The 11,657-nt window shown below is 50.8% G+C and overlaps 2 protein-coding genes across 6 annotated transcripts in view; one reads left to right on the top strand and one right to left on the bottom strand.

The window, feature by feature from the left end:
- The window catches only part of OSBP2 (oxysterol binding protein 2), a 192,323-nt gene that overhangs the window by 56,464 nt on the left and 124,202 nt on the right, over nucleotides 1-11,657 (bottom strand). The window lies entirely within an intron of this gene.
- The window catches only part of LOC103590709 (opioid growth factor receptor-like), a 51,990-nt gene continuing 42,862 nt past the window's right edge, over nucleotides 2,530-11,657 (top strand). The window contains exons 1-3 of the mRNA XM_008573015.1: nucleotides 2,530-2,673; nucleotides 4,227-4,411; nucleotides 4,525-4,606. Coding sequence (XP_008571237.1) covers nucleotides 2,530-2,673; nucleotides 4,227-4,411; nucleotides 4,525-4,606 — 411 coding nt within the window. The remainder of the gene's footprint in view (nucleotides 2,674-4,226; nucleotides 4,412-4,524; nucleotides 4,607-11,657) is intronic.

Raw genomic sequence — 11,657 nt, 5'->3', positions numbered from 1 at the left:
CGGGGACCGGCAATGGGATCGCAACCCTCGGTGCCGCTCCCGCGCCTCGCTCAGCCAGTGAGCGGGAACCGGTCTGTATGTGGGATCCGAACCCTCGGGCGGGAGCGCCGCCGCGCTTCCCAAGCGGCGCACTATCCAGTGTGCCACCGGGCCGGCCCCCACAGTAGCATCTTCTAATCTCTCTCTCTGACTCTAGCCCTCCTATCTCCCTCTTATGAGGACCTTTGTGATTACATTGGATAATATATCTACCTGGATAATCCAGGATAATCCTTCCGTCTAAAGATCCTTAATTTAATCATGGCTGCAAAGTCCCTTTTGCCATATAAGGTGACATATCCACAGGTTCTGGGAATTAGGACATTGAAGTCTTTGGGAGCCATTATTTGGCTACCACACTGCCACGGTCTCACTCCATGGCTGATCATTTTGGTTTGATTTCCTGCCCTGAGGAGTGGTCCCTGGATGCCCTCTAGTTGATCGTTGAGACTGTTTCCTGGGCACAGAGACAGCCCAAGTCCCTTTGTCCATCTGTAAAGCCTGGCACATATGCCTTCCTGGCTGGGCCCTCTGCAGGGAGGTGGCAGCCTGGGGCAGGGCCCGCCAGTCCTGCTTCTGACTCTGCGTGGCTTTGGTTAAGTGTGCCAGTCCTTATACTGGGAACATTAACACCTCCTCTGGGAAGGATGCAAAGTACCCAAAGTGTGGCATTGCAGCGCTGGGACTTCATACATGCCAGGGCCCTGGCCCCCAGACCTCCACTAACTGTCGCCTTTCACTGACACAGGTCACTTTTGCAGGTAACCATCTTGAGTTTACTTCAATTCATAGGGTCTCAGAAACAGAGGGAGCCCCTGTTTGTTTATGATGCCCCCCCACCTCCTGCTCCCCACCCAAGCCTCTTCTCAAGGCCAGGTCTGACTGAGGAGCCCACCAGGCACCCCCACCCGGGCTGGGACCCTCTTTTATCAGGAGGCTCCTAGGAAGGAGCAGGTTGCCGTGGTGACAGCATGTGCAGGGGAGCCAGGTGAGCTATTTTTAGATATAGAGCTTTTTTCCATCTTTGGAGGAAAATGGATAAAGTTTCTCAGTGGAGAAGCCGTATCAGGGGGCAGCATTTTGAAACCAAAAAGGTACTCAGGCTGGTTCTGGATTGGGGAAGGAGGCGACACATGGCGATGTGGAGCCAGAGGCCCCGAGACCACCCCGTTTGGCACTGCCTCTTGCTTGTTACTCTGGGGGGAGCTTGGCTTCGCCCTCACCTGCCCTCAAGCTCCTCTGTGGGGACCCCTCCCCTCACATGCTGTGGCTGGAGGACAGGAGCAGCAGAGGCTGGGAAGGGAGGCCAGTGCTCGTGCTCACACTGTGCCCACACCCGGCACTGGGCTGGACGAGTTTGGGAGAAGCTTCTGTTGAGATAGGTTCTGGCAGAGGGACAGGACTGCAGTGGAAGGGGACAGGCCAGTGGAGACTGGGGAGGGCGGCAAGAGCAGGGGCCCAAGGAGGACCCTGGGAGCCCCAGCAGGATCCTGGGCAGAGAGGGACATTCAGACAGCTCATCCAGCCTTGGGTGCCAAGAAGGCAGGAACCCCCACCCACCTGTGCCCAGCAAGGCCTGGTGCAGTGCCACCAGCAGCCCTGTGTCCTGTCTCTTCCTTGGATCTTCAGCCTGTCCTGGGGGTGCCACACATGGAGACCCTGTGGCCTCGGCCTCACTCAGGCGCTTTCCTACTTCTGTGCCATGCCGCAAGCCATGGCGGGATTTCTTTTCTCCTTTCCTCTGCCTGAGGCCCAGAATGGGTCACTTCAACTGAGCAGTGCTCTGAGCCCTCAGGCTTCGTCCCTTGGGCCTTTACCAGCCTCTGGCCAACTAGAGGAACATCTGTGGTGTCCAAATACTTTTTAAAAAACATGGTGGCTTCCTCGAGGACAAAGGGAATAACTTGCTTATCTCTGCATGCCCAGAGGCCCGGCATGGCCATGGGGGAGCCTTGCCCTGAACCCTCCCACCACAGCACCCCCACCTGACCACAGCATGGGTGGAGGCCTCGTCCCCTGAGCGGCCACGCCCGTCTGGGGCTCCCATCACAGGGCTCCAGACCCCCGGGCAGTGCGTTCATTGCATTCCGGTGCAGTGGACGCTGAGCAGGGCACACATCCTATTTTTCACAGTCTGCTTTGCAAAGAGACGCCCACCACAGGGCCTCTGAGGAGAAGCGAGCACAGCAGGTGTCGGTTTCAAGTGAGAACTGCGGGGGGCGTTGCACCCCCCGCCAGAAAACAGCCATTTCCAATCTGCGTTGTTAGTTCCTTGAACACTCAATTACCTCAGCTTTGGTGACTTTTATTTAGATTTCAGGAGGTTTGTTAAGCTGCCTGGGCTTGATCACAGAACCCAATCAGCCGGATGCTGATAACAGACAGAACGTGCCTTGAGGTGGGAATCCAGCAGGATGTCAAGGGACTTAAGCATGTCTGAGAATGAACAGCCCAGTTTCTCAGTGGCTGCCTCCTCCCCACTTGCACATGATGGGTCACCTCCATGACTACAAAGGATTCCGCAAGTACCACCCCAAAAGAGGAACAGGTGGCGTGGAGAGGAGTCTGTCCGAGACCCTAAGCCTCCTAAGCAGTGGAGCTGGGAATGGTGCCGTGATCTTTACAGAGAGCCTGGTGCCACCCCATGGCCCTGGAGGCTGAGAAACCACAGCAGCTCGCTAGGCCGGGGACTGTGGGACTAGAGAAAGCAGTGCCTGCTGGTGTCCTCCAACCTGTCCCAGAGCGGGGAGGCGGGGAGGCGAGCCCTGCCTGGGGAGTGGCACTGGTTCTCTGGTCCCCTGCCACAGAAGAGGACCCACCTCACCCCAGGCTACAGCTGTCAACCCTCTGCCCCACTCAAGCAATGGGGAGAGGGAGCCTGAGGTTTTCTGGGAGCTTCCAAGAGAACAGGGAGCACGAGACCATTGACAGAGGAGGTGCTCAGACAGGAGCCAGGGGGTGGGAGTCAGGGGAGGTGATGTCACGCTGGGCGTGTGCCCTTAGAGGACTTTTGGGAGGAGGTGGCAGCATTACAGCTGTGCACTGCAGCATGTGAAGTGGTGGTGGTGGCATGGGAGGAGGGTGCTACTCCAGGGACAGGAAAGAGCAGGAGCACGGGGACAGAGGTGGCATGGGCCAGTGCATGGAGCCTGAGTGCACTTTAAGCAGCAAGTAAGAAAGAGAAGCTGAGAGAGTGCAGGGCGGGAGGCCTGGGTCAGATGGGACAGGGAGTCACTGAGGACTCCTGGGGACAGGCATGGCCCCCACTGAGGCACTGCCAGTCCTGCCTGACTGTGGAGCCAGAAGAATAACAGGTCTGCCTTCTCCAGAGTGGGTCCTGGGGACACTAGTCCTGCAAGAAGTTCTGCAAAAAAAGGAACTGGTGATAAAAAAAAATAAAGGAAAACAAAAAACCAAAAACCTTTGGGAATTCTGATGAATGACACCTCTCTCCTCAAAGAGGTAGGCGACCAAGGCTCTGAGAAGATTGACCCTGAGGACACTGGAAGGCATGTCAGGACCTAATCTGATGGAAAATCAGATAATGATAAATAATAGATTGCAAAACCCTGGCAAGTAGATGGGAAACATAAGCCAGAGCGCTGGCGTCGGATCGATCCTACGGGCCTCTCCGTGGGCCCATCTCCCCTCCTTTCCTGCTGATGAGCTCAGGGTGCACCCAGGGCATCCAGGGAACCTGGTGAGACCACATCCAGGCTCTCCAACAACTGCTCCTGGAGAGGGGTGCAGGGGTCGCACCCTCACCAGGGACGACTATTAGCAAGGCCAAGGTGGGGGCTAGGCGATGGGGCTCCTGGGTCTGACACATAAAAGCCAGGCTTGGCTTCCATTCCACCACTTCAGGGGCAGAAACTTCATCCTACAAATACAAATCTGAAGGCAGGTACCTACGGCAGCTGAATCTCATATCTTCCCAGGTAAAAACGCTCCCCAGGACCCCTGGGCTGGCTAGAGAGACCGAGGAGCATAAATCTTGCAGGACAAAGAAACTCGCCTCCTTCCCTGTCAGTGCAGGGAGCCACAGCACATGGTCAGAGCCATGAGCCCACGCAAAGGGTGATAAATAGGGGCATGTGAGTGAAGGTTAGGACGCCACGGAGCCCGGAGCTCCCTCCTCAGCAGAAGGCTGTGACCCAGAGCTGTGTACTGTCCTCTTCTGTCCTCAGGATGACGAACGGCTCTGGGCAGCCGGGCCCACCTCCAGGGAAACAAGCACAGGCACAGAGATGGAGCATAAAAATAGAGGCGTGTGCTCCAATTATGGCATCTGCTGTGATACTAAAGACAACCTGCCACCCACAGCCCCCTCCAGCCGGCAGAGCGCCCAGCCCACCTCCGGCCTCCACCCCAAGTGAGGTTTCCATGGGGTCTCCCTGAAGGAACAAGGGTGCTTGCCCTGGTCCCAACACTGCAGAGAGCTGACCCTTTCCAGGCCATCCAGACTCAGTTGCCCTCCCTGTCCAGGTTTGCGTCTCGCCCCAAGGTAGAGAGGAGGCTGTTGGGCCAGGACTTTGACAGGGCTGCTCCCCAGCCCAACCTGAGGCAGGTGCAGAGGGACGAACCTTGTGCCAGCTGGGCTCATGAGGCTGCCCATAGCAGCCCACTCCCCTCTTCTCTGTTGCCCACCCGAGCCCCTGTTTAATGGGCAGAGGAGGGCCCGAGAGCAGAAGCACTTAGGCTCCTTCCCCTTCCTCTGATCTGCTGGGGTTGAGACCAGGAACCCACCTACATCTCAGCACGGTGGGCGCCTCCCAGGTTGGTTGGTTTATAGACAACAGTGCGCCTCCCCTGGGGCCTGCCCTAGCTCTGCACCAGCCTCCACTGCAGGCCTCTCCAACCCATCCATCCGCCTGCCCGCCGGCCTGCTCAGTCATTCAACAGAAACTCTTGCCCATAGGTTTGGCCTCCTGGTCGAGGCGACTGCCGACTCGGGGATGGGAAAGGCATCGATATTTTTAAAAAGTTTCTCCAGGAGATTTTACGCTGTAGTCAGAGCAAGAACCACTGCGTTATATGCTACCTAAGGTCCCACCAGCTTTAACATCCGATAAGACTAGGTTCTGGCCACACACTGCTCCATATTTGCCCCCCACAGCTTCAGGTGTGGTGGCCAGGCATCCTGGCTCCCAGGGTGCCCTCTTCAGTGCTGCCTCCGGGAAACCAAATAAAAGGAAAAAGTTCTCCCGTTATCCTGACATTTCAGGAAATCAAACTATTTCCTTTTTTCCACTTTGAAGTCTAGCATTTGTCCACATAATACAAATTCAATTTTTTGTTTTGCTTTTTCACCTACTAGCTCATACACCTTTCCTGTCTCTATGATGTGGTTACATGTTAGCGGCTGCCCCAGCTCCCATCTGGTCATGGGCCATGACCACCCCATGGCACCAACTGTTTGGGCCGTGGCAGGAGGGCTTCTTTCTGCCCTCATTGGTACGTGGGGAGATGCTGCCCTTGGCCCAACTCTGAGTGCAGCTCTGTGAGACCACTGACCCTACAGATGGGCTAGACAGACACTGAACCCACACCTCTCCCAGCTGGTCACCAGGCACCACTGGAGCTGGTCACTCGGCTGACAGTTGTGGGGTCAGTGATCCCTGACCAGTGACAAGTATCCTTTAATAGACAGTGAAGCCACCCACCTATGTGAGTGTTTCATTTGACACAAGGCAAACATCTATCTCAAGGCCAAAGCAAGTGGGGCTCAATTTTAAAGCGAGCTTCTGGCTACCCACACATGAGAACCCCTGATCTGTCTCAGATGGTGCCAGCACTGTTGAAGCGGGTCACTGGAAACTACTAGTTTACGGTTTCCTGGCCTGAAGACAGCCAGAGCTTCTTATCCTTGGAAATCATTAGAAGTTCACGTAATCACATGGAAGAGTTTTCCACAAGCAGCTGCTTCTAGGTGTCAATGCTGGAGGGCAAACTGAGTTGGGGATAGGGGTTCCGTCACCAGGAGCCGTGGGACCCTGAAGGGGCAGGGGCCGCATCTCCACATCCCAGATCATGTGTGCAGGAGGTGCTAAATAGGAACCCGCTGAATGAATGGGTGACCAGAGAGAGAACGGACTGGGAAGGTGCTTTGTACACTGTAGGGTGGTGTGCGGGTGTGAGCAGTAAGGAGGATTAGGTGCTTTGGGTTAGGAGAAGGGTCCAGGTTTCGGGTTTTCCTTTGTGCCGCCCTTGCCGCTTGAGCTAATAAAGGAGTCAAAAGTGAATGGATCACAACCTGTGGTCCTGTGATTCGCCACCCCCCGGGCCAGGCCTCAGCTGTGCAGTTCTTGTAGAGAATCTCCATCCCACCCCGCAAGCCTTCTCCGGGCTCCCTCCTGCCTCTTCTGGTGGCAGCATGGTCACTGGGCCTCCAGGAGGCTTCTTAACAGTTACTGACAGCCTGGGTTGGCTGAGCTCTGTGAGGAGGGCACAGAGGAGGCAGAATCTCATACTCCATACAGGCAGATTTGTCTCGAATGAACAAGGGGATGAAGGGGCGCCTTAGTTTAGTGGCCCAGGTAAAAGATGGTCTCCCCTTTCATGTCTCAAGCAGACCTGGAAGTCCCACTTAGCTCTGTCTGTCCCCTTGACCTTGCACAGTTCCTTAACATGGTAACCTTCAACTTTTCATCTGTAAATGGGTCATCGCCTATAAAGTGCTTAGCACCCTGCTGGGCCTACAGCGAAGGAGCTACAAGCATCGGCCATTATTACCTGGCTGTAAAATTGATCCATGTTCAATGCAGATAAACCAAAAAGCTCTGTAGAGAAAAATAAAGCATAAAGTAGCAAAGAAACTATCTCTAGCAATTCTGCCCGAGATATCCTTAGCTAGCTTGTCTGATGCCAGAGCCGACTTTGCCCTGTCCACTCAAACAAGCTGCACAGAGTGGGGACTGCCTCCCCTGTTCCCATTCTATGACTGCCGGGTCACCAAGGACAGCACCCAAATAAAACACCTTTCTGGGGCCTGTAGGGCAGATGGAAACTCTTGTCCCTTGACAGTCATGTGTGCAGAGGGCCGTGCATACCTGAAGCCAGCTTAATATAGCTACCTACTCCCTGCTAGTCTGGGTCACTGGAGCCAGTCCCTGAGCCCTGACCATCCAGGCTGCAAGGACTGAGAGAGCAGACAGACCTGCGGAGCTGAGGACCATGCTGGGCAGAGTGGGCCAGCTGAAGGCCACCTAGAGAAGGCCGTTTCTAATGGCAACACCAGATAAATAAACTTGGTAGAGCTGCGTTCAAAGCGAACAGGCTCAGAGTGAGGCTGTGAGAAGGGGGTGGGGATTTTTGTGGAGCCTGTTTGGGCTCCTCCAAAGCTCCTTTTTATTCCTCTCCTACTTCTGGGTCGCTGACCGTGGAGCTAGAGCCTGGCATGTACCCATTTATTTGCCGGCATCTGAACATTCTTCCTGGACGACAGATACCAAGGGGTGGTGGACAGTCCTCCCTGGTGATCCACTAAGTTCAGGAAGCCAAAAGCACCCTTGAGCTGCTGGGGGCTGTGAGCCCTGACCCAGAACTGACTGGGAGAGGCTGATGATGAGGGTCAGCAAGGCCACAGGGGCCATTCCGGAGACTGAAAGACTTTAAGGCCTTCTCAATTCCCAGTCTAGGTCCTTGCTTTCTCTCTTCTATGTTCCCAGATCAGTAGGAAGACCTCTGGGTGAGCAGCCTCAGCTTAAGTGCCGGTGTGCCCACCAACAGGCTGTGTGACTTTGCACAGGTGCTCTTCCCTCCTGTAAAGAGAGGATCCTCATGGGGCAGAATCTCACTCTGCAAAAAAGGCCCCACCCGGCTCACACAGGCACATGACCCCAGGTCCACCACTGCCTCCCCTCGCCCCACCTCCTCCACGCATGCGCCTGCTGGACTGAGGTTGGGCACTCACTGCCCACAGCTTAGAGGGACCCTGCCAGGAGGACCAGTGCGATCACCACTGCAGGCAGGTGGCTTCCGAGGTTTGACTTGGTGAAGAGTGATCCAAGCGGTTTTTGCAAAGGTGGAAAATCAATCTCAAAATAATGAGGCCCCAGAAAAGTCCACATTTAGGAAGGAAGCTGCTTAAGAGGAGCTTGGCCAAAGACAAACGAGGTGGGACTTTAGCCAGCTCCTTTCCTGAGAGAGGGAGAATGCAGGACACCACCCCAGCCTCCTTGCCAGCCCCTTGCCCAGGCCACCTGCTTCCCTAGCCACCCACCAGGGCAGGACAATCGCTTCCTTTGTGGCCAGTGGGCTTCATTTTCTGGATTCCTTGGAGGTTCTTTTTCTTACTGTAAATTAATAAATTGTTTTTTTTATTTTCTAAAAGAATCGAAAATTAGAAATTCCAAGATATGATGGTATTCATCAAGAAACTAAAGGTGACTAATCGTTCCTAAAAAATGAAGGGGGCTGTTTCCAACTGCCAGGTCCTGGTGACTAGGAGCCTGTGCCTGGGCAGGAAATACTGACTCAGGAAACCTTCCAGGGTGGAGGCACTGTGGGGGTGAGGGCCACGGGGAGGCCAGGGGAGGGAAAAGTGTCAGGGATGGAGGGATGGAGGGGGTGGGAGGTAAGAGTGGGGAAGGAAGAACGTTATCTCAGAGCAGGTCCTGAGGGGGTGCCCACTTGCCCACCTAAGGCTGTGCCAGTGAGCTTTTTACCCCAGTTCTGGTTACCCCAGTTACTCAGCAGCTGCTCCCTGAGCCCACAGAGATGCTCCTCAAAGCCCAAGCAATGCCAGGTCCCTAGACCCTATTGGGGACCTTCTCCTGAACTACCCAGGAACCTCTCACTAGGCTGTGGGATGGATGAAGAAACCTGGACGTGCCCAACAATGCACACAGCACGCAGTCTGTGCGGATGTCAGAACACGACCTGGCAAAATCCAAAACCCCACAGTCAGGTGGGCTTGAATTAAATCCAGACAGTCTGCAGAGATCCAACATTTTGGGGTCAAGTTTCTACCCAAGACCCATTTCAGATTGTCTCCATGGTGGCTTGGGTGGGGATCCCTTAAGTAGGTCACCAGTGGCTGAGAACCTCTGGCGTCCTTGCCCTAGGCCGACCAGCACTGGAAGAGACAGGGACTGATGGAGAATGCAGTGGGGGCTGTGTGGCTGTGGAGGACTGTGATGAGGAATATCAAAGGCCATTTAGAACCAGAGGGCCTTGGAACAGCTGTGTCCTATAAAAGGCCCCTTTTCTTAGAGCACGTCTCTAAGGCAGAGACCCAGGCAATACCAGCAGCAGCCACTACCCTCGCTGACAACAAAAAGCCAACATGCCACTCAGTGAGCACTCTGCCCAGTAGTCGCCCTGGGGTCACCACACCCCTGTGCTGTGGGCTCTACTTCTGGTCTCCTCTAATGTCAAGGGTGCTGAGGTTCTGTGAGGCCAGGTGCCTGCCCACGGCCATCTCTGGCAGCGCTGGCTCTGGGATTTGGCTGCTGGGACCCTGAGAAAGGATGTGGCCAGAAGACAAAGGAACAGCATCTTTACATGGCTGAATGATGGAAACCTAGAATTACATAGCCCGCAAAAATGCCCTTCCAAAATAAAGGTGAGAAAGATATTTTCGGACAACTGAAACCTGAGAGAATTTGTTGTTAGCTGACCTGCACTATGAGATGTTAAAGGAAGTTTTTCAAGTGGGAAGAAAATGACACCAAATGGAAACTCAGATTCAGACAAAGGAATGAAGAGGGCTAGAAAAGATAAATATGTAAGTAAATATAAAAGATGTAGGTTTTCTCATTTTAAAGTTCATTTAAAGATAAACTGACTGTACAAAGCAAGAAAAAATTGTAGGGTCGTATCACATGTAAAAGTAAAACTGAACACAGCACAAAGGGTGGGTGACCATGGAAGTGCACTATTGCAGGTGCTTGTGCTTTAGCTGAAATGGTATATTATTTGGAGGAAGACTGCAATAAGTTAAAGATGCATAATGTAAACCCTAGAGCAGCCACTAAGAAAAGAGAGCTGTGTAGCTTACAAGCTAATAGAGGAAAGAAAATTGAATATGGAAAATAATATAAAAGACAGCAGAAAAAAAGAACGAAAAATAGATGAGACAAAACAAATGCCAAAATGGTAGATTTAAATCCAACCATATCAATAATTACATTAAATTAAAATGGTCTCAACACTCCAATTAAAAGTCAGAGACTTTATCAGGCTGAATAAAGAAAGCAAGATTCATTATATGCTAATTATAATAAAACCCCTTTTCGTATAAAACTAACCATATGTTTTCTACAAGAAACACACTTCAAATACACACAGGAATGGATATTCAACTCTGTACCCCGCAGATACGTACAATCAACTAAGTTACAATGAAAAATAAAAGTAATTAAAAAAAATATAAAGATGCAGATGGGTTAAAAGAAAAAGACTGGAAAAAGAAACACCAGGCAAACGGAAATCACAAGAAAGCTGGAGTGGCCAAATTAACTTCAGAAAGCAGACTTTTGGACAGAAATAAAGAGGGAAATTTCATAATGTCAAAACAGTCAAGTCATCAAGATGACACAAATTCCTGAATGTGTACGCACCTCATGACAGAGCCTGAAAGTACATGAAGCAAAAACAGAAATGAAAGGAAAGAGAGACAAATCTACAATTATAGTCAGAGGTTTCAATACTACAACATAATTGATAGAAGTAGACAAAATGAGCATGGATTTAGAAGATGTGAATCTTCAAGTCTCCTTTATCTAACAACCAAATTGACCTAACTGACATGTATAGAACTCCACACCCTCCAACGGCAGAATACACATTTTTTTCAGCAGTACATGTAACATTCACCAAAATAGAGCATATGCTTGCTGGCCCACGAACAGGGTCTCAAATTTAAAATGATAAAAAATATCTTCTCCGGCTACTACAGATTAAATGAGGAAGCAATAACAAAAAGATATCTGGAAAAACCAAAATATACAGAAATTAAATGACATACTTCCACTTAACAAATAGGTTAAATAATAAGTCACAAGGGAAATTAGAAAACATTTTGAAATGAGTGATAAAGAAAATACAACATATCAAAATTTGTGGGATGCAGCTAAACTAGTGCTTGGAGAGAAATTCATAGCTTTAACTGCTTATTTTGGAAAAGAAGAAAGGTTAAAATTAATGATCAAAGCTTACACATTAAGAAGTAAAAGAAGAAGAACAAATTATCCTCAAAGTGAGTAGAATAAAATTGAGATAAGAGCAGAAATCAATGAAATAGGAAATAGAATAATAATTTTAAAAATTAAACTAAAGGCTTTGAAAAGCTTTTCTTTGAAAAGATCAATAAAAATGTTAAACCTCTGGCTAAAACAATCAAAAAATAAATAAAGTACAAATTACCAATAACAGGAATGAAAGAAGAAAAGTTGCTATAGATCCTGCTGACATTAAAGGAGATTAAAAGAATATTGTAAAAAATATTACAACAATAAATTTGTGACTCTTAATAAATGTAAATTCCTCAAAAGAACAAATTACCAAAATGACACAAGAAAAAAAAAAAGAAAATTAAATAAGCTTTTTAGAAAGAAACTGAGATTAAAATTAATAACCTTTCCCTCAAAGAAAACTCAGATCCAAATGCTTGTACT

This window comes from Galeopterus variegatus, unplaced genomic scaffold (genome assembly GCF_000696425.1).
Source record: "Galeopterus variegatus unplaced genomic scaffold, G_variegatus-3.0.2 Scaffold863, whole genome shotgun sequence".
Taxonomy (NCBI): Eukaryota; Metazoa; Chordata; class Mammalia; order Dermoptera; family Cynocephalidae; genus Galeopterus; species Galeopterus variegatus.
The sequence above is the reverse complement of the archived record's forward strand: the minus strand, read 5'-3'. Positions and strand labels throughout refer to the sequence as shown.